The sequence below is a fragment of the Aulonocara stuartgranti genome (assembly GCF_965226115.1).
Source record: "Aulonocara stuartgranti genome assembly, chromosome: 11".
Taxonomy (NCBI): Eukaryota; Metazoa; Chordata; class Actinopteri; order Cichliformes; family Cichlidae; genus Aulonocara; species Aulonocara stuartgranti.
The window spans coordinates 29,574,017-29,595,466 of record NC_138947.1 but is presented as its reverse complement, the minus strand read 5'-3'; the positions used below and the strand labels follow the sequence as shown (position 1 = coordinate 29,595,466).

The 21,450-nt window shown below is 41.8% G+C and overlaps 1 protein-coding gene across 2 annotated transcripts in view; it reads right to left on the bottom strand.

Annotated features, from left to right (window-relative positions):
* dop1a (DOP1 leucine zipper like protein A) overlaps nt 1-21,450 on the bottom strand; it is a 30,832-nt gene that overhangs the window by 5,997 nt on the left and 3,385 nt on the right. Inside the window, exons 5-28 of one of the 2 annotated variants that reach the window (XM_082551461.1) lie at nt 18,199-18,388; nt 17,945-18,043; nt 17,438-17,537; nt 16,479-16,588; nt 15,611-15,725; nt 15,369-15,489; nt 14,784-14,903; nt 13,898-14,015; nt 12,675-12,704; nt 9,496-9,762; nt 7,336-7,858; nt 6,912-7,195; nt 6,675-6,827; nt 6,500-6,600; nt 6,103-6,368; nt 3,887-6,008; nt 3,546-3,657; nt 3,116-3,298; nt 1,901-2,026; nt 1,507-1,641; nt 1,153-1,208; nt 903-1,007; nt 469-535; nt 186-330 (exon numbers count right to left, since the gene is read on the bottom strand). In XM_082551461.1, the coding sequence (XP_082407587.1) occupies nt 186-330; nt 469-535; nt 903-1,007; nt 1,153-1,208; nt 1,507-1,641; nt 1,901-2,026; nt 3,116-3,298; nt 3,546-3,657; nt 3,887-6,008; nt 6,103-6,368; nt 6,500-6,600; nt 6,675-6,827; nt 6,912-7,195; nt 7,336-7,858; nt 9,496-9,762; nt 12,675-12,704; nt 13,898-14,015; nt 14,784-14,903; nt 15,369-15,489; nt 15,611-15,725; nt 16,479-16,588; nt 17,438-17,537; nt 17,945-18,043; nt 18,199-18,388 (5,648 nt within the window). The remainder of the gene's footprint in view (nt 1-185; nt 331-468; nt 536-902; nt 1,008-1,152; nt 1,209-1,506; nt 1,642-1,900; nt 2,027-3,115; nt 3,299-3,545; nt 3,658-3,886; nt 6,009-6,102; nt 6,369-6,499; nt 6,601-6,674; nt 6,828-6,911; nt 7,196-7,335; nt 7,859-9,495; nt 9,763-12,674; nt 12,705-13,897; nt 14,016-14,783; nt 14,904-15,368; nt 15,490-15,610; nt 15,726-16,478; nt 16,589-17,437; nt 17,538-17,944; nt 18,044-18,198; nt 18,389-21,450) is intronic. The other variant, XM_082551462.1, reaches the window with a different exon arrangement.

The following is a 21,450-nucleotide window of genomic DNA, read 5'->3' as shown; positions in this document are numbered from 1 at the left end:
ATTACCGAAATCATCTTTAAAAAAAAAAATCAAGACGTGAAAAGGAAAACCAAGAAACACATTAAACCATCCATGGCAGAAGCAGAGAATGTAGTTGGTGTCAAGGCCAGACATGTTTAGTGTGACTATCAAGCAACATAGCTAACAGCCTTTTCATGTATGATCGTAAAGTTCAGGCAGCGCACCTTCTACATCAGCTTCCAGGTTGGTTCCATCCACAACGATCTGAGGAGAAGGTTTCACCTCCAGGTTCCTCCTCAGCCACGTGGTTTGCTCCAACGAGGAGCCTGCAATCGTCCCAATAGCCTCCACCACTTTATGGGTCACGTCCTGAACATACAAATGATTTTGATTCCCTCAGTGTTCTTGTTGTGCTTAATTTGATTGTATCCAGCACGTTATAATCCGGCATGTCTGTAGAGCATGGACTTGTCACATTATTATCTACAATCTGGCTGCAGTACCTACCTGCAGCTCTCTCTGGTCCTTCTTGCTCTCCAGATTAGGGTTCTTCAAAATGAACTCGTTTAGAACTCTGGAGAAGAAAAACAAAGGAGCAAAGGTATTAAATAAGTTAAAATTAAAAACTGTATTTTGGAAAATCCTGACAGAGACCTTTATTTACCCCAGTTACAAAATAAAAGAGACATTTTGTTGAAGCAGGACTCTATCAGAGTAAGCTGTATCTTGTTTGCTTAGTATAACTGGTTCTACTTGCCCTGTTAAATTTATAGCATTAAGACTTTCTTTAACTATTTCAAAATAAAAGCCTTCTAGAGCTAAACTGGACAGAAACACAGAAAACAGCTTTATACAAAGAATGACAAAGCAAAGTGAATCATACCACTGTTTACTCAGTTTATGTTTACTGGACTACTGTAACACCCAGGAGAGAAACGTACCCCAATATGAGAAACTGTCCTGGAGCGGGCAGGCCCAGCTGTATAGAGTCCTTCAGCAGTGCCAACAGAGATGGCCAGCTATCAACCAAACTGGAAACAGGAATCCTAACACAGAAAGAGGCAACATCATAAATTCAGAGTGGTTAGTTGTTGTAATTATACACACAAGGAAAGAGTGTATTCTATGTATATCGGAATTCAACAGATATGGTGTCTAATTATAGAATTATGTGAGAAGCTGTGTACTCACCTCTGGACATAAGAATAGAAGAACTGCAGCATGCAGACCTCTAGAGAGAGGTGCTTCTGGAAAGCAGAAAAAACAGTTATTGTAATGACTGAACTCTAACTGAAAGACTTCAAGTTATCCTATGAGAAAAGGTATCAAAATTAAAAAGCGCCCCTCTAAAACAAACTGTAAAGCCTCTGAAGCAGAAAATCATGGCAACAATTACCACAGTTCTTCATTTTTACTGACATAAATCATAATAGTCTCTTGATATTCACACGAGTACATTCCTGTCCTAGCATTGTTATGCAAAATTTAGAAGTGAGACAAAAACAGATAAAGACTGGCTTGAGCAACAAACACCAAAACACCAACCTTGTCCTTGGCGATAGCAGGCGGCTGTTTCAGGACCTCTTTGACTGTTTGCATAACAGTCTCAGTGCGCATGGCGCTGACAGAGCGAACCAGTTCAACTAGCAGCAGCTGCTCTTCACTGGCTACAGGAATCACCTGAAAGAAAGTCATTCAGACTCAATGGAAGAAATACAATGATTTCAAGAGTGTAATCAAATTGAGGCATACTGGACCCTGGTTAAACACTCCTATTAAGAGAAAGAGAACAAATGTGAAAATATATAACTTCAGCATGCTTTTAGAAATAACCACACTTTTTCCATTTACTACAGCAAATAGGAAAAATATTTTGTGTTATTTAAATAGCTTCAAATGGGGGCATTGAGACAATCGTCCACATTTTAATTGTGTATACCTTATTTCTGACTGGAGTCTTGACCTGTTTCCTCTCATTCCAAACGTAGGCTATAGCTGCCATGAAATGAGCGCCATGATTCATGGAGATTGGACCCAGCAGCTCTAGGATCTGCTGACGGAGGTTCTGCAGGAACAATGCACAAACATTAACCATACTTCTACCATCAACATCCTATAATTTCAGTCTATCTTGCAGAGCTCTGATTTCTCCATGATACAGCTGCAAACAGTTTACTTCCCTAAAAGTTCTTGGCTCACATGTCATATTCAAATATGTATAACACGCAACTTTCCACAGTGAGCATATAAGTGACACAATAAACTGTTAAAGAACATTTAAACTGGGCCTTGCACTTCGGATATGTAAAGTCGGTTACAAAAGTAACCAAGTTATTTAGTCCTAATTATTCCTCCATCAGGGACTCGGGGCCTGTAATAGTTACAAGTTATTTCAATTGCAGGATACGATTCACCACGATATCTCTGCGAAATTACATTTTCCATCCCACCTCAGTAAAACATGAAATGTTATCTGCAAGGGGCAAATAATTATCTATAACTGCAGAAAGAAAATCCTTAAGCACCAATAATGAGATTCTGTTTTAGTATTGCTTTATGAGTTATAGAGCCAAGCAGCAACTCTTCAGGTTAGGTAACAACATAAGGTTAACAGGCTATCTGGCTTTATCTGGGCCCAACTTGCAGAATTTACTGCGTCTTTGCTCATGCCTACAAATCATTGTTTCGATTTAAACCAACTATTAAGAGCAGCATCACTTCACTGGGATAGATCACCACATTAACTTACAGTGCTTGCTCCAGACCTGTCGACAGACCAGATACTAAATAATCAGATCACTGTAACAGCTCTACTTCTTTCCCACATGAGTTGAACGGGTAAACCAAGAATCAATAGAGCCAGTTCTTGAGTAGTCAGATAACTAAGGAGAACAAGACCAAGATAAAACTCCATTATTCAAGTTTCTGGTCGATACTTGGTCTCTGTGTCTGTGCTGATGCCAAAGGCATTTCAGATCATCTGTGAAAGAAAAAACACTTCTGAAGGTAAGTTATCTGAAATAAAATCTATTAATGGAAATCTTCTAAAAGTCTTAATATTAGAGGCTCCTTTCACCCAATTCAGTCAATTTGAGCAGTCTAACTATGAGACCAGACTGACTAGACAACCATGAATACATTTCAACTTATATACCTTAGTGGAGCCAAGGTTGATGTTAGATGTGGAAGCAGCAGAGGCAGCAGCTGGCTTGTCAGAGTTATCAGCCTGGTGGAGGACACTCCAAAGGAGGGTGACAGAAGACATGATGGTGTGGAGGATGGACAAAATGCCTGATCGAGCCTCAGCCAGGTGCTTCTGATCAACACTCACTTGTAACTAAACAGCAGAACATACAGCAAGACACTGAATGCTGGTATACTGCAAAGCTTTAGACAATGAAACAAAAAATGTGTAAAACCTCATTATGATTATCCTCACTAATGTATCAAATAAGGAAACCACTATTCTAAAATATAGGGGAGGCATTGCTTTGTGTAAATGAGTCTATGTAAAGTCTGTGTAAATGTTCACTGAGGTATCAGAATGCAGTCTGCTGCAATCATGTGGTGCATGATGCCCTCACCTGGTGGTACTGGGAGGTGGGATCCAGTAGGCAGTAATGGATGATGGCTGTCACGCCCTCTAGCAAAGTCAGAATCAGGTCAGGAGGAATGCAGAGAGCCATCCACTGTGGTCTAAAAAGCACAGAGAATAAGCAGTTTAAACATGAAATATTTCAAATGAACAAAAAAGCACAACATTTTACACAATTATAGAGGCATTTTAGAGAAAATTACTTGCAAGTGAATCACTACATAAGATGGTCAAGGCTGCCCTCTGGTGACCAAGCCATGCCATGGCATTTTAATGCACTGTACTGCTGATCTGTTACTTAGTTAACAAGATCCATCTAGACATTAATACCTGGTGTCAGTGATCCCGGTCTCATAGCGGTACTGCTGGAGAAGATTATCCAGGTTCCTGCACAGCTGCAGAGTGACCGAGGCCACAACCCTCCTTAGGACTCTCCCCATGTAGGGTAGTGTGGCTGTGATGAGTCCGATCCACTGTGGGTGCATCTTGCACGCGTGGTGCTGATGCAAGGCCCTGATGACCGAACAAAGGAACATACCCTGTGCTGTGATAGGCTGTCCATGGAGGTACTGCAGTGATGTCATTGGCTGCTGAGGGTTGACATGCTCCACTTCCCCACCCAATATCTCAAACCCTGCTCCAACACTGCCTCCAGTCCCTCCACCTCCTACCCCTCCTACTACAGGTTCTGCTCCTTCATCAGCTGGCAGAAGGACCCTGTGCTCAAGCACAACAAGACTCTGCAGCAGTCTGAGCAGCTGGGCCTGGACTGCACTACAGCTGTCTATCTGGTCTTCTGACAGGTTGATAACGCTGTCCTCAGATAGACCTTCTTCCACTGTGGCCATGTTGACCCCTGCCACCCTCTGTTCGTGCCATTTCTGAGCACTGAATATGGAAGAGAGAAGGCAGTGTAGAACCACCTTCTGAACTTTGCACTTAGAGAGGACATCGCTTATAAAACTAGCAAAGCCCTTCGCTGAGCCACCTGTGACTTTGGCTAGCTCGCTGAAAAGGAGAGTTAAAACCTCCACACTGGTTAACTGCATGGCCCGGTTCCCTGCCAAGTCCTGAGGGCCTGCAGGCACATGAGCAGAGTAATAACTTCTTAGGAAGTAGAGACAGAGTGAGATGATGATCTCCAGGTACATGGCACTGCGGAATGAATGGGAGTGGGAGTCCTGGGAAATGGGGCAGTAAAAGTCTTTGCCCATGACAGAAACACGGTGACGGGCTAGGAGGTTTTGAAGCAAAGACAGCTGTGGGGTGTAGGTGTTGTTGATGCTGGTGGTGGAGATGGCGCTCACAAACCCGGAGGGAGCAGCTCTAAGCATGGCTGCAATGGCTGACAGGGCGTGGAGTGCCCGGGAAGAGTCATAAAGCTGGAGGTAGAGGAGGACGTGCTGGTAGAGGGGGTGGATGTTAAAACGAGGTGGGGCAGAGGATGATCTGCGTCCTGTAACGCTGACACCCCCAACAGTCATCCCAGAGCCCCCGCTGGGAGAGCCTGTGTCGCTCTCTATCTCTGACACCTCACCTTCCCCGCAGCTGTACCAGTTTTCTAGATCTAAACTATCACCAAAGAAAATACTGGGTGGGCGCAGTTTGTCTGCTTGATTTGCCTTCCTCTGTCTCTCCTCTTCCTTCCTCTTAATCTTCTTGATCTTTGGCTTTGCCCCTGGAGACTTGTCTGCCAGCTTCTCCATAATTTTCCCTTTAAGGCTAAGCTGGATGCTGCTATGGCTACGTTTGCGGGCCTGAGAGTCATCCACCTGAAGGGTGTGGTCTGGGGTGGCCGGGTTAGAGCTGTCTGGCAAAGTGACAATGGAAGGAGAGGAACTATGGCGGGTAATGCCCTCTTTGTGCTGTCCGTCTACTGACGCAACAGCTGGTGTGATGGTGAGAAATTCCAGTGTGCCTTCAGCCAACATCTCCGGCACAGTCTGGTGGTTGGAACAATGCGGAAGCCCAGAGTCCAGGCGGGTACCAATGGATATATCCGAGGAGGTGCTGTCAGTGTCAGTTTGGGGCCAGTTTTCAGGTGGATATGATACTTCAAGAGAGCCGTCATCAACTAGCTGTAGAACTCTGTCGATGAGTTCACCTAAAACACAAGACACAACTTCCTCTATAGAATCCTCAGAGGGGTCATCTGAGGATCCAGGTTGTGGGTCTGAGCCATTTATCATGCATTTGACTCCCTCTGGTTCCTCAAAGCTGCCATTTTCCACTGTAGAAGAATGAGAACCAGTGGAGTCTGAACTCTGAGGCTCCCCCTGTTGGTGAGCAGGCTGATATTCACCAGCTAGATGCAAGTTCTCACTGCTCAGACTCATTATGGACAGGCTGTCACTCAATGGGTTTACAGTCAGGCAGAATGGCTCCATGTCACCCACTGTCAAACCTCGGAGATCCTCTTGTCCAACCCTCTCACTCTGGATCTGACTGAAGTCTAAGGAAAAGTAAGGAGGAGATAAAAGGAATATTTACATAAAGAACCAAAGTGAAGCCAAAGTTCAAAAAGACAGTTAAAGGTTAGTGCTCACTGTCTGAGAAGCCAGAGTCTCTGTTGTAAATGGGTTCTGATGGCTCCCGTTCAGGCGGTTCAGGGAATACTTGGGCTAAGTGGCGCTGCGCCTGCACCCTCTGAATGGAGACTCGGTGGGTCTTGGGATGGAGCAAGAGGAGGAGGAGTGGTTCAAGGACCCGGGCAATGTCATGTCTTTGAAGGACCTGATTCAGCCAAGCCCGACCAACTGCACTGGTACATGGATCCCAGTAGCTCAGGCAGTCCAGCATTATGAAGAGAGATCTGAGGGATAAAGACAACAGTAAGACAAAAAAGGTAAGAAAAGGAATTTAAGAAAAAGGGGTCATCAAATCTACTAATGGTGGATACTTTCATCAGCACAATTTCCATATGATCAGCAGTTTCACATGTACCTGTCAAATGTGCGACTAAACGGAGAAGACTTGGTGATGTTCAAATCTCGCGTTAAATGCCACAGCACAGAGAATTTAACGTGGGCCTCCAGATGAATTTGCTGAAACAGAAACATGCTTCAGCATGGATTTCTTTTATCTGATTTTTGCCTGGTAATGTGAGCACTATGCTGACCTTGTCCCTGTGCATGAGTTGCTGGCTGATGACATCCTCGCAGATGCTGGAGGAAGGAACGAGGTTGTGAAGCTGGTAGAAAAGTTCCACACTGCGCTGATGGTGCTGAGGGGTTCCCTCATTCAGCTGGTCCCACAAAATCAGAGCCACCGACTGAGCAAAACATTAAATGGGGTTAAAAAAAATAAAGAAAAAAAAGCCAAATAGTTCCACTGCAATCTGGAACCAGATCTCTACCTTGAAGAAGTCTGTCTTGTCAGCAATGTGCTTTAGGATTCCCTGAGTGAGCGGCGGCCTGATGACTACAGCCACTCGACCCTGGCTTGGACTCATGGGCTGGGTGGACTCGGAGCTGGCGCCAGATGCCACACTTTCAGCAGTAACCATGGCAACAGACTGGGTAAGCCCAACTAGGTCCATGAGGAGGGATATGGCTACACATTGCAGGCTGAAGTCACTGGCCAGGCAACAGGCATCCATCAGCGTCTGGAGCCACAGCGGGAGCCGGACCTGCTCACTCTCTGGATGGATGCAGGAGGGACAGAAAACATGTTAAAGACTTAACATGAATTCGTGTCAACAAACTTTCCTTGTTCTTATTTACAATGATGTACAACTGTATGCACCCATTCGTGCATTTATTAACATAGACTGCACCTACCAAGCAGTTCTTCCTGTCTGGGTGAAGACTTGAGATTCCCCTCTGCGATGTAGACGGGGAAACTGGAGCATTCAAGGAAGAGTTGGCAGGCAGCCGTGAAGGCAGCAATGCACTCTTTCTGGACCCTCCCAGAGCCCGAGCAAACCTCTGCATGATCACCATTCTGGGAGCTCTCTGAAACCAGGAGCCCTGATTGTGTCACTTCGCCTCTGTGACCCTCGACTTTGTTCACCTGCCCTGGGATAATGTATAAGGTAATGAGGCGGGAGAGAAACTGCTGGAAGTGCTCCAGACAGCATTGCATGACTGGTTTGTCCAGAGGTTTAGAATGACACGGGCCTGAGGAGCGACGGCCTGTTCTGACTGTGGAGTGCGGATGAGGGGTGTGCTCTGCCTCTTCAGGAACGTCTCCTTGGTATTGGACAAACTCTGTGAAGCCACTCTCAGAGCGACAGCTGGGAGTGTTTTCCACATCCTCGAAGACATCCTCAGTGCCAGGGCCCTCCAGAGTGGAAGGGAGAGTCTATCAAAAAAAAAAGACAAAGGAAGAAAGATCGGCAAAAATGCAGGCATTATCCATCTGTAAGTGGATTATTTTCTGAAAAACTCTCAGATTTCTTATTAATGATTTTTTTTTCTATACAAAACCAAAACAAAGGTATTAAGCTGAATGAAGGGTGTAGAGATGTTTTGAAGCATCATCATGGACACTGTCACAGCAGACCCTTTGAAGTATAATTAGAAATTACATCTAAAATAGGACATCACAAATTTATCTAATAGCATTTTTTACTCCATAAGGCATTGCAGGAAATGGTAAGACACCATATGGCAAAATTTGTTGAAGTTGCAGTTTTTGCTGCAAGTTACAGAATTTGTTTCTCATTTGCAACTTACTGATATAACTTGGTTTATTACTGATATAACACTGCTCAAGTAACTCAATCTCCACCTATAATATAATCTGAAGACACTTCCAGGAAGTGCAGTGTATCGTTCATATAGTGACTTGAGCAGAAATTTACAGCCTTTGTCCATAAGAAATATGCACTCTGTTCAGTAAATAATCACTATGTGCTTAGCTATTAGTTAAAATAGTGTTAGCCTTGCAGCAGACACATAAAGTTTATGACTACACTGGTCTTTATATAGTAAGGCTGCGTACACAGCTGCTGGGCCTGATCTGAGGGAGCATCCTGCTGCAGCGAGACTGACAGACTGAAGTTCTTACATTTCTTTATTCCGGCCAACCTTTGGGGGCCTCGAGGCTTCCTGGGATATATTTTGAGTGAGGTAGCGTGTACATTATGGAGCTTGGACTCAGATGGCATGTTTGCTAGAACGTTCTCTATATGCCCCTCAGAGTGGGTGTAGGGGTGGGGTGTTAACAGTATTCAATGGATGTATGCAGAATGTTTCCACTCTGATGGATATGGCAAACCCCAGAGGCATCGCGAGCTAGTTTATTCCTCTACTTCCTCAGAGGAAAAAGCGAGCTGGGCTCAGCTGTTGGGGAACCATCTTCTGCCTTTCTACTTGTCCTCTTTCAAGCCCCTCATGGGTCTCTCTCTCTCTCTTTCTCTCTCGCTCTCTCAACAGTCATGGCCCTCTCCAGCTCTGAGCACTGGACTGACTGAACTTTAAATCATGGCTCACTAGACTTACAAACACTTAAAACAACCAGGTTGTTGGACAGGGACCAGAAGGACCTCAACAGCCGAAAGCAGCATTTGTTCTGAATAATCTTCAAATGACTTGTGTCGAGGGAGCGTGGAATGGCAGGGCCACCCAGCCAAAGACAGCACAGGCCAGAGGGCTGGCAGGAGGCACCAAGAGGCCCTGTTCATGGACCAGGACACACCATCAGAGCCTAAGCTGATGAGTTTTTGGCCAATAACTTGTAGGGAAAGCCAGTCAAATTAAGGTTTGATCCTTGTGTTTGGCAGCAACAGGGTCTGTTTTTTTTAAAGGATCAGAGACTAAACTAAATGATCAACAGAGCTTGGCAGAACACTGACTTCTCTTTTAGTACTTTATTTTTAACTTTCAATCTCTTTACTGTCATTAACCCCGACACTTTCCAATTATTATCTTTTTCCCTTTATCAGGAACTCCAACTCCCTTTTACACCCCTGAAACATTTTGAGACATTGTAATCACCTGTTTGTCCTCCGTGTCTCTGTTTTTGTCCCTTGCTGAGTTTGATGGCTTGCCGATAGAGCTGGAGAGGCCCTGAGCTTGAGGGCCAGATGGCAGGGCCAGAGGGGAGACCAGTGGAGGTTGCACCTTGCTGAGAATCTTGGAGCACAGACGGAGGCAGTGGGTGAGCTCGCCGAGGCCCAGGGCCTGCAGGTGACAGGTCAGGGCTGCTACCATCCGCAACAGCAGTTGAGGGAGATGCTCTGTCTGGATTTCTATGTACGTCTCCTAAAAAGGTGCAAGGGACCAAAACAGAACTGAGTTGTGGAACTGAATATAATTACTGTGCATTTGAAGGCCTTAGAGGGGAACGTGATATGAAGTTATTACGCCTGTTAGCTATGCTGATGCTGGGCTTTAACTCTACAAAATTGTTAAAAGAAGACAGTTTGCTTGATTAAATATTGTTAAATACAAATTCATATATACGACTGAGTATCAAAGGGCAAGTCAGTGGAATTTTTGTGTGCTTTCTTTTTAACTTACATGAGGTGTGACCAAAAAAAGTTACAGGCCCACAAATATCAAAAAAAGTACCCGATTTAATTTGTCTGAGCTCGTTCATCTTCTTGTGCACCACTTCCACTGCTGCTGCTATTTTTATTGGCTGTATGGAAATCCCATAATGACGACCGTGTACGTCAAACATCGAGCTAAGCTGAGCAGTATTCAGGAACCAGGAGCAGGATTGTTATGATTGTTGTTAATTTAGAGTTTGACTACCGACCTGAGACATCTGAAAAGGGACATTCAGTGGAACCACCCACCACATCGTAATGTTTGTTTACCACTGCAACACAATCTTCGCTCACAACTGGCACTACATGCCACATTATGGCAAGAAATCACTGTTTTGACACACTGGAGGAGATCCAGTACATCACAGAGGCACAAGTGCAAAGGGAGAGAACAGGTCTTCCTCTGAGGGACCTAAAAATAGCAGCAGCACTAAAAACAGTCTGGAAGAGCAGGGAAAAAAAACATTTTAGACCAGAAAATTTGAATGTTCCTATTTGTTTATGATCACACCTTGAATCAATAAATTTAGTGTTGTATCGTTTCAGTGAATGACCATGTGCTAATTCTAAAGAAGAAAGAAGTGGAAAATGCTATTTGATACTGTTTATCTGTTTATGTGTGTGCATCTTATATAAAGTCTAAATAAGAAAATAAAACTATCAATTCTAAATTTTTTTTTACACATCAGAACAGGACAGAATTGGGTAAACACAACCGGATATGAACAACACATGATGTCATTTATTTATTTTACAAGCAAATAAGCCAAAATACAGAAGCAGTGTGAAAGCCAAAGTATATTCTAATTTTTAACAGCTTGTAAGCTAGTCCCCTTTAGAAGAAAAAACATGAAGAAATATTTTTTTGTCTCATCTGTCTATCAAAATGTGGAGGAATTTGGCCCACTCTTATTCATAATGTTGCCCTAGGTTGTTAAGGTTTGGAGGCATCTATTTATGTACAGCTCTCTTAAAGTCATGCAAAAGCATTTCAATCAGGTTGAGATCAGACTGTGATCGGGCCATTGCAACACCTTGATTCTTTTCTTTTTCAGCCAGTCTGTTGTATTTTGGGGGGGGATCATTATTCTATTACATGCCCCAGTTTCAGTCAGGCTTTAGCTGTCGGACAGATGGCCTCACATTTGACTTTCCAGAGTGTACTTTATTTTTATTTTAACTCGTTTGCATTTTTCTGTGTAATTTGGAATATGAACTACTTTAGGACGTGGTAAATCCCCCCCACCCCCTTTTTTAATCTGTAGTGGTTTAGTCCAGAGCCTGTTTGGCCTTGGCTTAACCTGTTAAATGCTAATTGGTCAGCTTGTTTATTTGTGAATGTGTGATTGGTCCACTTGGATTTCTTCTGTTTCCTGTTTTTTTATTTAAACACAAATTGTTTGATATTTTGTAATGACCCTGATGAAGGTCGAAAGCAGAAACACATTTGTCAACCAATAAAGTTGTTCACTAATAATTTAAGTTTCGTTGGAGTCTTCACGTCATCAGATATTTGTATTCTCCATGCACCTTGGAAGTAGGTGCAGTTGTGCCAGAAAAAATTGCTGGTTACTCACGTTTGACTCAAGAATACTTTGTTATACAGAGGAATTCATGGTGGACTCAATGACTGTAAGGTGTCCAGGTCCTGTAGCTGCAAAATCAAATCATCACCCCTCCACCATCGTGGTTGAAAGTTGGTTTGAGGTGTTTTTGCTGATTTGCTGTACAGTGGTCCCTCGTTTATCGCGTTCTAAAAATGACCCGCGATAGGTGAAATCCGCAAATCAGCCAACTTTATTTTTTATTTTAAAGGTGAACCGTGTTATAGTGAGGGACCACTGTATTTGTTTTTTATTATATGTGCTGCGTGGTTTTGGGGGTTTTTTGCAATTTTTTGCAGTTTCTCTGAGCACTGCACGGTCTGACATTGTTGTCAATTTTCTGGGACATCCAGCCCTAGACCCCTGTTTTCGCCATCATAGTTCTTTTGATGGCAAAAACAGTAAATGGGTACTTTGTTTGCTTCTGCATTTTGGGTTAGATTTTACTCATCTAAGATTACATTTACCCAGTTTTAAGAGCTGCTTATTATTAACTTTCTTTTCTTTACCTTTAGTTCAATAGTTCAAATGGAAGAAAATTGTAGTTTTGTCATTAAATGTATTAAATCTATGCAACACAGAGATTTTATAAAACAAAAAAGGCTAACAAAACATATTATAGCACAAGCATTAACTCAAAGAGTAAAATAAAAGGGTCATATTTCTTAATAAATATGTCAGCACTGCAGTAGCATATAACTGCTTGCATGCTTAAGAAAAAAAAAAAAAAGCACATACACACTGGGCAGTGATTTCATTTTCACAAGATCCACACCAAACAGCCATGTTAAGCTTGCAACACATGTGATGGTATGTCATAATCCATTGGGATCATGTTTATTTCATTTGGGATTAAAATGACATTAAGTGACAACAAGTCAGTCAATTTGAAATGATCAGTCAAAGCAGGGAGGCAACAAAGACGGCCTGAGGGATGTTGGCAGGACGTTGCAGAAATGTTATCGTAGCCTCAGTGAAGCAGGGTGAGGTGAAAAAGCAGGAAAGAGCAGTACTTTACCTGGCAGATTACCCTCATGCTTCTAGTAGGCTTCAAGGAGAAAGAGCAGATAGTTTGAACAGACAGGAGCGAGCAGAGAACGGGCAACACAGCACTCTCACATTCTCTCTTTATACAAATACACCTGTACGCACGCACGCACGCACGCACGCACGCACGCACGCACGCACGCACGCACGCACGCACGCACGCACACACACACACACACACGTGCGTACACACACGCACACACACACACACGCACAAGCTTTTAAACAGGGTAATAAAAGAGTGTGGGATTTCCAAACCATTCAGATTGGAAATTCAGTCTAGACAAGCATAATTTTACAAAGATGCAAACAATAGTTTTGGCAGGAAAATGAAACACACAGGCTTTTTGAACCTGTGCAGTGATGGCACACAAACACACAGAACAGACAGGAGGAAGGCACACACCCGAGTGGTGGCCGTAACATCCCACAGACTGGATGTTACAGAAACAGATCTGAAGGACAAATCTGACAACATGAGTGCAGAATTGTTAATGGCGAAAGTACTTGTAGGGGACATACTGGATAAAAAGAAAGTATGTGAGCCAAGAGAGAGAGACTGAGACTCAAAGCCCAGCAGGGTGACAAAGTACTGTAGGAGAGAGACGACAGGTTGTGCTAGAGATGCAACACCAAAGAAAAAACCTATTAAAGACAGAAACTAAAACATGAAGAGCACAGGGCGTCAAAGGAACCTAACACTGCTGTAGTATGACGCAGACAATGGAGATACTGGACAATGAAAATAACATGTAGAAATGCATGTACAGCTACAGGTCTGCTGCTACCTGCAATAATAGGAACACACTCTATACAAAAGGAAGACACACTTCAAACTGCAATGTTTCTGCCATCTATCAGAGTCGGCTCCAAATATGAGCTGGGTGCTGCTCCTAACGTTAAGAGAGCAAAGTCACTAACAAATTTGTTTAAATTAAAACCTTGAAATTGTATGTGGTGTCAACACTCATTTAATTTCAATGATATTGGTACGGACTACAAAACCTCAGATCACTGAAGTTTTGTAGTGTTAAATAAATAAATCTGTAAATGACAAAGTAGCACACAGAAAATAATACAATTGATAAGAAAGCATGAAAATGCTTAGAAATGAGTGAAGAAAGAAAGAAAGAAAGAAAGAAAGAAAGAAAGAAAGAAAGAAAGAAAGAAAGAAAGAAAGAAAGACAGACTCACCAGGGAAACAATATCCAGCAGAAAATCTACCAGCTGACAGAACTCAACCAATAAGAGCTCAGGAGGATCTGCACTCGCAACATGCCGTGTTGCAGTTGCACTGCTGTTCACTGTCCGCCTGCAACAGGGAAACATATCTACTTAAATGTTAGGAACATTTTTTTGCTAAAATGAGAAACATCCTGTCTCTGAGTGAAGCTGAAAAACTAAGAAAGCATTTGTCACTTTTAGACTGGACTGTAGTTCCTTTAGTTTCAGTTAATAAAACACCCTGAAAAAGACTCGTGCTGATCCAAAATGTCACAGTGAGAGTACTATTGAGGACGAGAAAGAGAGATAGAGTCTTTTTTTTGTTGGCTCCCTGTGAAATCCAGAATTGAATTTAAATTGAACTTCCTAACTGGTCCTGAATGACCAGATTTATCTCATCATATCTTAAAGAGCTCTTTTTAGGCTTTTCTCCTTTTGAACCAGCTTGTAGTTTGAATTTAGGAGACAGAAACCCTCTCTAATTTAAAGATAATGCTTTTTGATAAAGCATATAGTTAGGACTGGAGAGTAGGTGACCCTGAACCGTCTCTTAGTTATGCTGCTATGGGCGCTTACTCCCCCCCCCCCAAAAAAAAATAAATGTTTTTTTAAATCTAATATTGCACATCCTCCAGTATTAAGCACCTTGAAACAACAGCTGTTATGAACTGAATTAGCTCCCACTACTGACTGAAGAGAGCTTTACCACCACAATGAAAACCAAACAAGAATGAAGCATCAAAAGCAAGAGAGCAAATTTAGTTTTTAACAGATTTACACTTTTTGATATCAGCAAGATGTGCCTCAATTGCCTTAATTGTATTTTGTATGTCAACATTTATCTTAATATACAAACCTGCAGCACTCCTCAAACCAGTGAGCAATGTAGTCCCACATGTAGTACGGCTCAAACGAATTAAACAGCAAATTGGCTGTTTTAATCAGTTCTGCCGTCTTCTTGTTCTCCCGCAGTTTACTGAGAAAGAAGTCAAAATTATCATCATGCAGCTCCAGCACAATACAGCATGCCAGTGTTAGAGTAAATGTATTAACTCCGCAAATAAGAATATTCAATAAAAGGTCCAGTACGCTCTGTAGTAAATTCTATTTGTCATTCATTGTCCAGCTTGGAAAAAAAAAAATACCGTATACTCACAGAGGGGATCTCACTGACAAAAGTCCTTTCAGCCAAAGTTAACTAATGTGCTCCTGTCACTGTCTTGCCATTAACAGTCTGACCTAATGTATCTGACTGGATGGTTTAAAGTGATTTATGTATTTAATGTACTACTTTTGCTGCGTAAGCTTTATATTGTAAGTCCATATTTCACTATACCAGAGTCCACCGTCACTGTTAAATGAGCTGACAAATAAATGAGGCTTTATTTATCATCCCTCATGTCTCAACAGTAAAGAAGGTCGAGTAGTGGATCAGACAGACCTGCTGAGGTGTGTGTGATCTTTGCTGAAGGGACTCTGGTTTTGGAGGTCCAGCTCTGTTCTGCACTGTGTGTGCAAAGTTCGAAACACCTCGATCAGAACGTCTTCCAGGATAGCAGGCCCTTGGATGACACACAAGCAGAGTGTGTGGACACATTCAAAAATCAGACTATTTATATAACACATAGTGCATATAGGACACTAATTAGACTTCTATTATCTCAACACTAATAAACTGGTTACCAAGCTCTGGTTTGTCCAGTAGACTGATCAGGATGCGAAATGGCTTGAGGTCATGCATGAGGATGCTCTCCTCCTCTCCGCCTCGAGCCTTACCCTGCAAAATCCCCACCATTGCCTGAAAAAATAACCCCACGCATCCACACACACACACACACACACTTTATTACTGCAAGAATCATAAAATATAATTTATATTCATTTGATTTTCATATTTGTTTTTTTTCCATTATGTTTGTCAGAACCAATTTTGTCTTCACAGTGTCGCCCTCTCATTTTTTTCTCTTTCTGTATGTGACGTGTGTGTTTCACGCTTCGTCTGCCACATCACTGGCAAAGCCGTGGAACAGACGGTCCCTGTAGTACTGACCGTATCCCTACGGAGGGAGCTCTGATTAACTATCTGAGCAGATGGCGAAGGAGGAAATATGTATATATATATGTATATGTATATATATATATATATAAAAAAGAGACAAAAAAATAAATTAAAAAAATTAAATAAAATGTAAAAATAAAACTGCTGCTGGCTGCTCTCTGTGCCCACTGTGAGCACATCACTGAGTTGTTTTTAGCATGGCAGGGCAGATTACACAAGAACTGAGCTGTCTTCAAAGTGCTGGCTGCTGGGAATAGTAGCAGGACATACAGTATCTGCACAGCTAGGGAGAGGTGTGGGATAAGGATAAAGGGGGTTGAAAAAACTGTGTAGCACACAAAAAACAACAACAAAAGATTTCCCCCCCCCACCATACTGCAGACATGTCTAGTCTCAAGAGACATTGTTTGGGGAATATTTCGAAAATCAGTTTTACACAAAAAACAATTTTTCCATTGGTGACCTGATTATGCAGTCAGCCTGAAAGCTCACCTGGACCAGCATGTCCTTAGAGAAGGTGTTGAAGTAGTGGCTAGCGTGCTCCTCCGGGTTGCTCTGTCGAGTGCTACGGGGGCCTATTATCACCCCATTGTTGTCAAAGCCTTTAAAGAAAAAAGTCGTATACTTAGATTCACATTAACATTCAGAAAAAATTCTATAACACTCAAGCACAGGAAAAGGTGTAAACCCTTTGTTAAAAGAGGAACAAATAGAGGTTGAGTCTCTCGCTGAGATAAACCTGTGTGTTTTATAGCTTCTTTTACAGTTAGTGGCTGCTCAAGCATTAGTAATATTTCAGCCTCAAATGCAGATCAAGATTTACTAAGTGTGACTAGATTAGACTGGGTCAATCTCCAAAATGACTGAATAATAAAACCAAAACAACATAGGTGCTGCTGACTGAATACTAATCACACTCTCAGCCTGATTTGTTCCTTCATCATTTCTGTCATTCAGAAATGTTTGTATTTAATGCATTTAACATTGTAAGCTTGCACAGTGCTTTACTTAAAAAGAGTGGGCAGATTCACTTAGTGTCGCCTTTTAATCATGCTGATACTTACCAGTGTGTTTGCCAGCAGTAAGTTGCAAACAAGAAAAAATAAAGTAAGACAACAGCCAAAGCAGATACAAGCTTAATGTATTTTGTTAAAAACAGCAGAAACATAGTGTGCACACAGAAGGAGAGTGTGTTTAAAGCTTTGTGTCTCAGGATTCCTGCCACGGTCTGTGAAACTTGTCTGTTAGTCCTCTTGTATTTACATGAAAGTGGATTTAAGGCTAAGAGTAAATAGTAAAAGTAACCAATTCTTAAGAACCACGCACTTTGACAAATACAGGAAAATCTGGAAAATATCCCCTTATTTCTACAATATTCCACAACTGACATGATGAGTACAAACAGTGATGCATCCGAGTGTCAGTACTGTGTCTGAGCGTGGATTTCGCACCCAGGAGCCAGGCGTAGAGTCTGCGGTTGAGGGACATGTCTCTTCTCAAAACCACATGCAAAGCTGCTGACAGGATCCGGATCATGTCAGGGCGAGTTGCCTGAACACAACACACAACAGACCACAATATTTGTCATTGTGTATTTGTCCTTTTTGCACAGATTATATGGTTTTACACACAAACACAAAGACAATCAAGGCCATCCTAGCCCTGCCAGATCCAGAAATGTTTTTGAGGTGAAGAATTTAACAAGCAGCCAGCAACAGTCACCAAGCTAGCTGCCTAAACAGCCTCCTTGTGATCAGATACACACACACGCATGCATGTGCAGATGCACAGAAAGACCCAAAGAAACACCTTTAGATTTGAAACAACAAAAAACAAGAACAATAATACTAATGTTACAACGGATATCTTATTATGAGAAGTCCATAGATACTTCAGTCTAAAGCAGACTCAGGGAAACACTGTTATCATACTGCACAGACCACGCTACTTCCCCCTACCTGGCTCATATGAAAGGGGAAGCAGAAGAGGATCAGGTCCAGAGTGCTCCTCTGTACTAAAACACTGGAGTCCTGGACTGACGTACTGACTGCTTCCACCTGGCAAGAACAGAAACAGAATATTATCCAGCCAGCCCAATCCACTCTAAGCTGTAGTGCATTTTTTTAACTAGTGCTCTCACTGAAAGGGTCAAGACCTATATTTTTAATTGAAGGACATGCAATGCTGTCATGAGGAATTATCTGCCACGTACCATGAGCTCGATGTCACTACCCATGACATAAAGCTGGTCCTCCATGGAGAGCTTACGGTTGAGGTGCAGAAGTACAAAGGATACCCCGGGGAGACGCACAGAGGGGCTGGTCAGGATGCTGCCCCACAAGGCACTGTAGAAAGCCGACTGTTCCACGGCTGCAGCCACCTTTTCCAACAGGGTGTTGGTTCTACAGGAAGCACAGATGGGTCACAGGGACCAGCCTTAGTAAGCACATACCAACCTTTACCTCTAACTGGCCTGGCGCTAGAAATGATACAGTCCACAATGCACAGCTGGTACTAAGAAGTAAAAGTCTTTGTCTACATGAGCATCTAAAAATCCCAAAGTAAAGGGGGTTTATATGAGATCCACCACAACCAGGAATCTGAGAACTCCAGAAAGCAAGTGTTCACATTCTCACACTACACCTTAATTATCATATTGCCAATCAAGAAATAAGATATATGTATTACTAATGCAACTATATACATAGTAGTATTGATAATGTTATTGCTATTTTTCCAACAAGATTTAACTGAGAAACAATCCAAGTTAAATAACAAACCATCATAATTTATTAGTCATTACCGAGTCTTCTCTGAAGAGAGCATTCACTGAGACACAGCAGATAACACGGCCCAATAGTGGTGTAACGTCTACTGAACTAACAAGAAGGCAGTATGTTTGTGTTTCACTTCAGTTTTGTTTCAGTTAGTTTCAAATGTTACGGCTTGCATCGTTCAGTTTAGCTTTCATTGTTATTACATTGTTAAGTACTCTGAAAAAAATATTTCTTTAGAGTAGCTGAAAACAGCCTCATTGTTAGATTTTAGTCTTTTTAATTATTCTAAAATAGCTGGTATGTATCAGGGGCAAGATACATGAAGTTCTGAATAAATATTAAAGTGCCAACACAACACTGTGGAAATAATTTATAATCATGTAGACAAATATGAATTGTAAGAGCCACATTAAGATGCATATCTTATTTTTTGCTTTACAAAACTTTTTTTTTAAACTATATGCATAAATATATCCACCATAGCCTACTGATAAATCTGTGAAATCTGTTTTCACAGATTTAACCATAATAACAAAGAATGAAGATATGTTAAAGTTATGACTACAGTAAATTTTGTTTATTTTGAAAGCTTTTTTTATTTTATTTCAGGTAACCAAAACATTTAAAAAAATTATTTTTTTGTTTAATTTTAGGTAAAATATAATTTAACTATAATAACCTTGCACACAAGGTTTATAAGACATAAGTTAGTTCTTAGGTTATAATGCAACATGAAAGTCCTTTGAATGAGAAAGAAAATACTGAAACAACAACAAAAATAAACACATAAAACAACCTCCTTTTAAAAGTAATTTGACAGAAGCAAAATCTGTTCAGAAAGGAATCACAATGATAATGTATATACAATTACTATACAATTACAGGCTGAAAAGACAGCCAACATTCAGATATGCCATAAATAGGCACATTTATATTCACAAATATTAATTCCATACGGTATTACTAACTGAGACACTGTAACAAAATGGCACCACCGTTTGCATTAGAAACACCTATGCGTTTCCTACTAGAGCATGCTGAAAGTCTACTATATATACTGTAGGCCAGTAGTACCATCATAGTTTAACTGGAACTGGAGCGCCCCCTAGGGTTTACTTTGCACAGGATGAATACATTTCTGACTACCTGGCCTATCATTTGCCAATAAATGCTAAGATAGTCTTTTGATTTGATTGAACAAATGAAAAGAATAGATGCCTACTTTCAGTTTTCAGGACAATCTTAGACTGTTTCAGTGATCATTATGAGACATGAAAATACATCGGTCTAAAGTCCACACCAAGTCTCAGGCTATCCTCTGTTAGTAATAGTGATGTTGCAATGACTCACATACCTCATTTATCATTCATATGATCTATTATCACTTCCTTTCCACATTAGGCAATAAAATGCATTCTTGTAATGGGCTATCACAACAATTTAACTCTTTAAAGCCCACTGTATCGTATTTGATATGTGTGTCTTTGAGAGTTTTTGAGACTTCTATAGCATCAGCGTGACTTTTTTGTACCCTAAAAAAATGACATAATTTGCATGACACATTTTAATGACTAAATTGCAAAAATATGCCTTGTGTAGCAAATGTTACACAAATTAAAACTCATATACAGTGGGGCAAAAAAGTATTTAGTCAGCCACCGATTGTGCAAGTTCCCCCACTTAAAATGATGACAGAGGTCAGTAATTTGCACCAGAGGTACACTTCAACTGTGAGAGACAGAATGTGAAAAAAAAATCCATGAATTCACATGGTAAGATTTGTAAAGAATTTATTCGTAAATCAGGGTGGAAAATAAGTATTTGGTCAATAACAAAAATACAACTCAATACTTTGTAACATAACCTTTGTTGGCAATAACAGAGGTCAAACGTTTACTATAGGTCTTTACCAGGTTTGCACACACAGTAGCTGGTATTTTGGCCCATTCCTCCATGCAGATCTTCTCGAGAGCAGTGATGTTTTGGGGCTGTCGCCGAGCAACACGGACTTTCAACTCCCGCCACAGATTTTCTATGGGGTTGAGGTCTGGAGACTGGCTAGGCCACTCCAGGACTTTCAAATGCTTCTTACGGAGCCACTCCTTTGTTGCCCGGGCGGTGTGTTTTGGATCATTGTCATGTTGGAAGACCCAGCCTCGTTTCATCTTCAAAGTTCTCACTGATGGAAGGAGGTTTTGGCTCAAAATCTCACGATACATGGCCCCATTCATTCTGTCCTTAACACGGATCAGTCGTCCTGTCCCCTTGGCAGAAAAACAGCCCCATAGCATGATGTTTCCACCCCCATGCTTCACAGTAGGTATGGTGTTCTTGGGATGCAACTCAGTATTCTTCGTCCTCCAAACACGACGAGTTGAGTTTATACCAAAAAGTTCTACTTTGGTTTCATCTGACCACATGACATTCTCCCAATCCTCTGCTGTATCATCCATGTGCTCTCTGGCAAACTTCAGACGGGCCTGGACATGCACTGGCTTCAGCAGCGGAACACGTCTGGCACTGCGGGATTTGATTCCCTGCCGTTGTAGTGTGTTACTGATGGTGACCTTTGTTACTTTGGTCCCAGCTCTCTGCAGGTCATTCACCAGGTCCCCCCGTGTGGTTCTGGGATCTTTGCTCACCGTTCTCATGATCATTTTGACCCCACGAGATGAGATCTTGCGTGG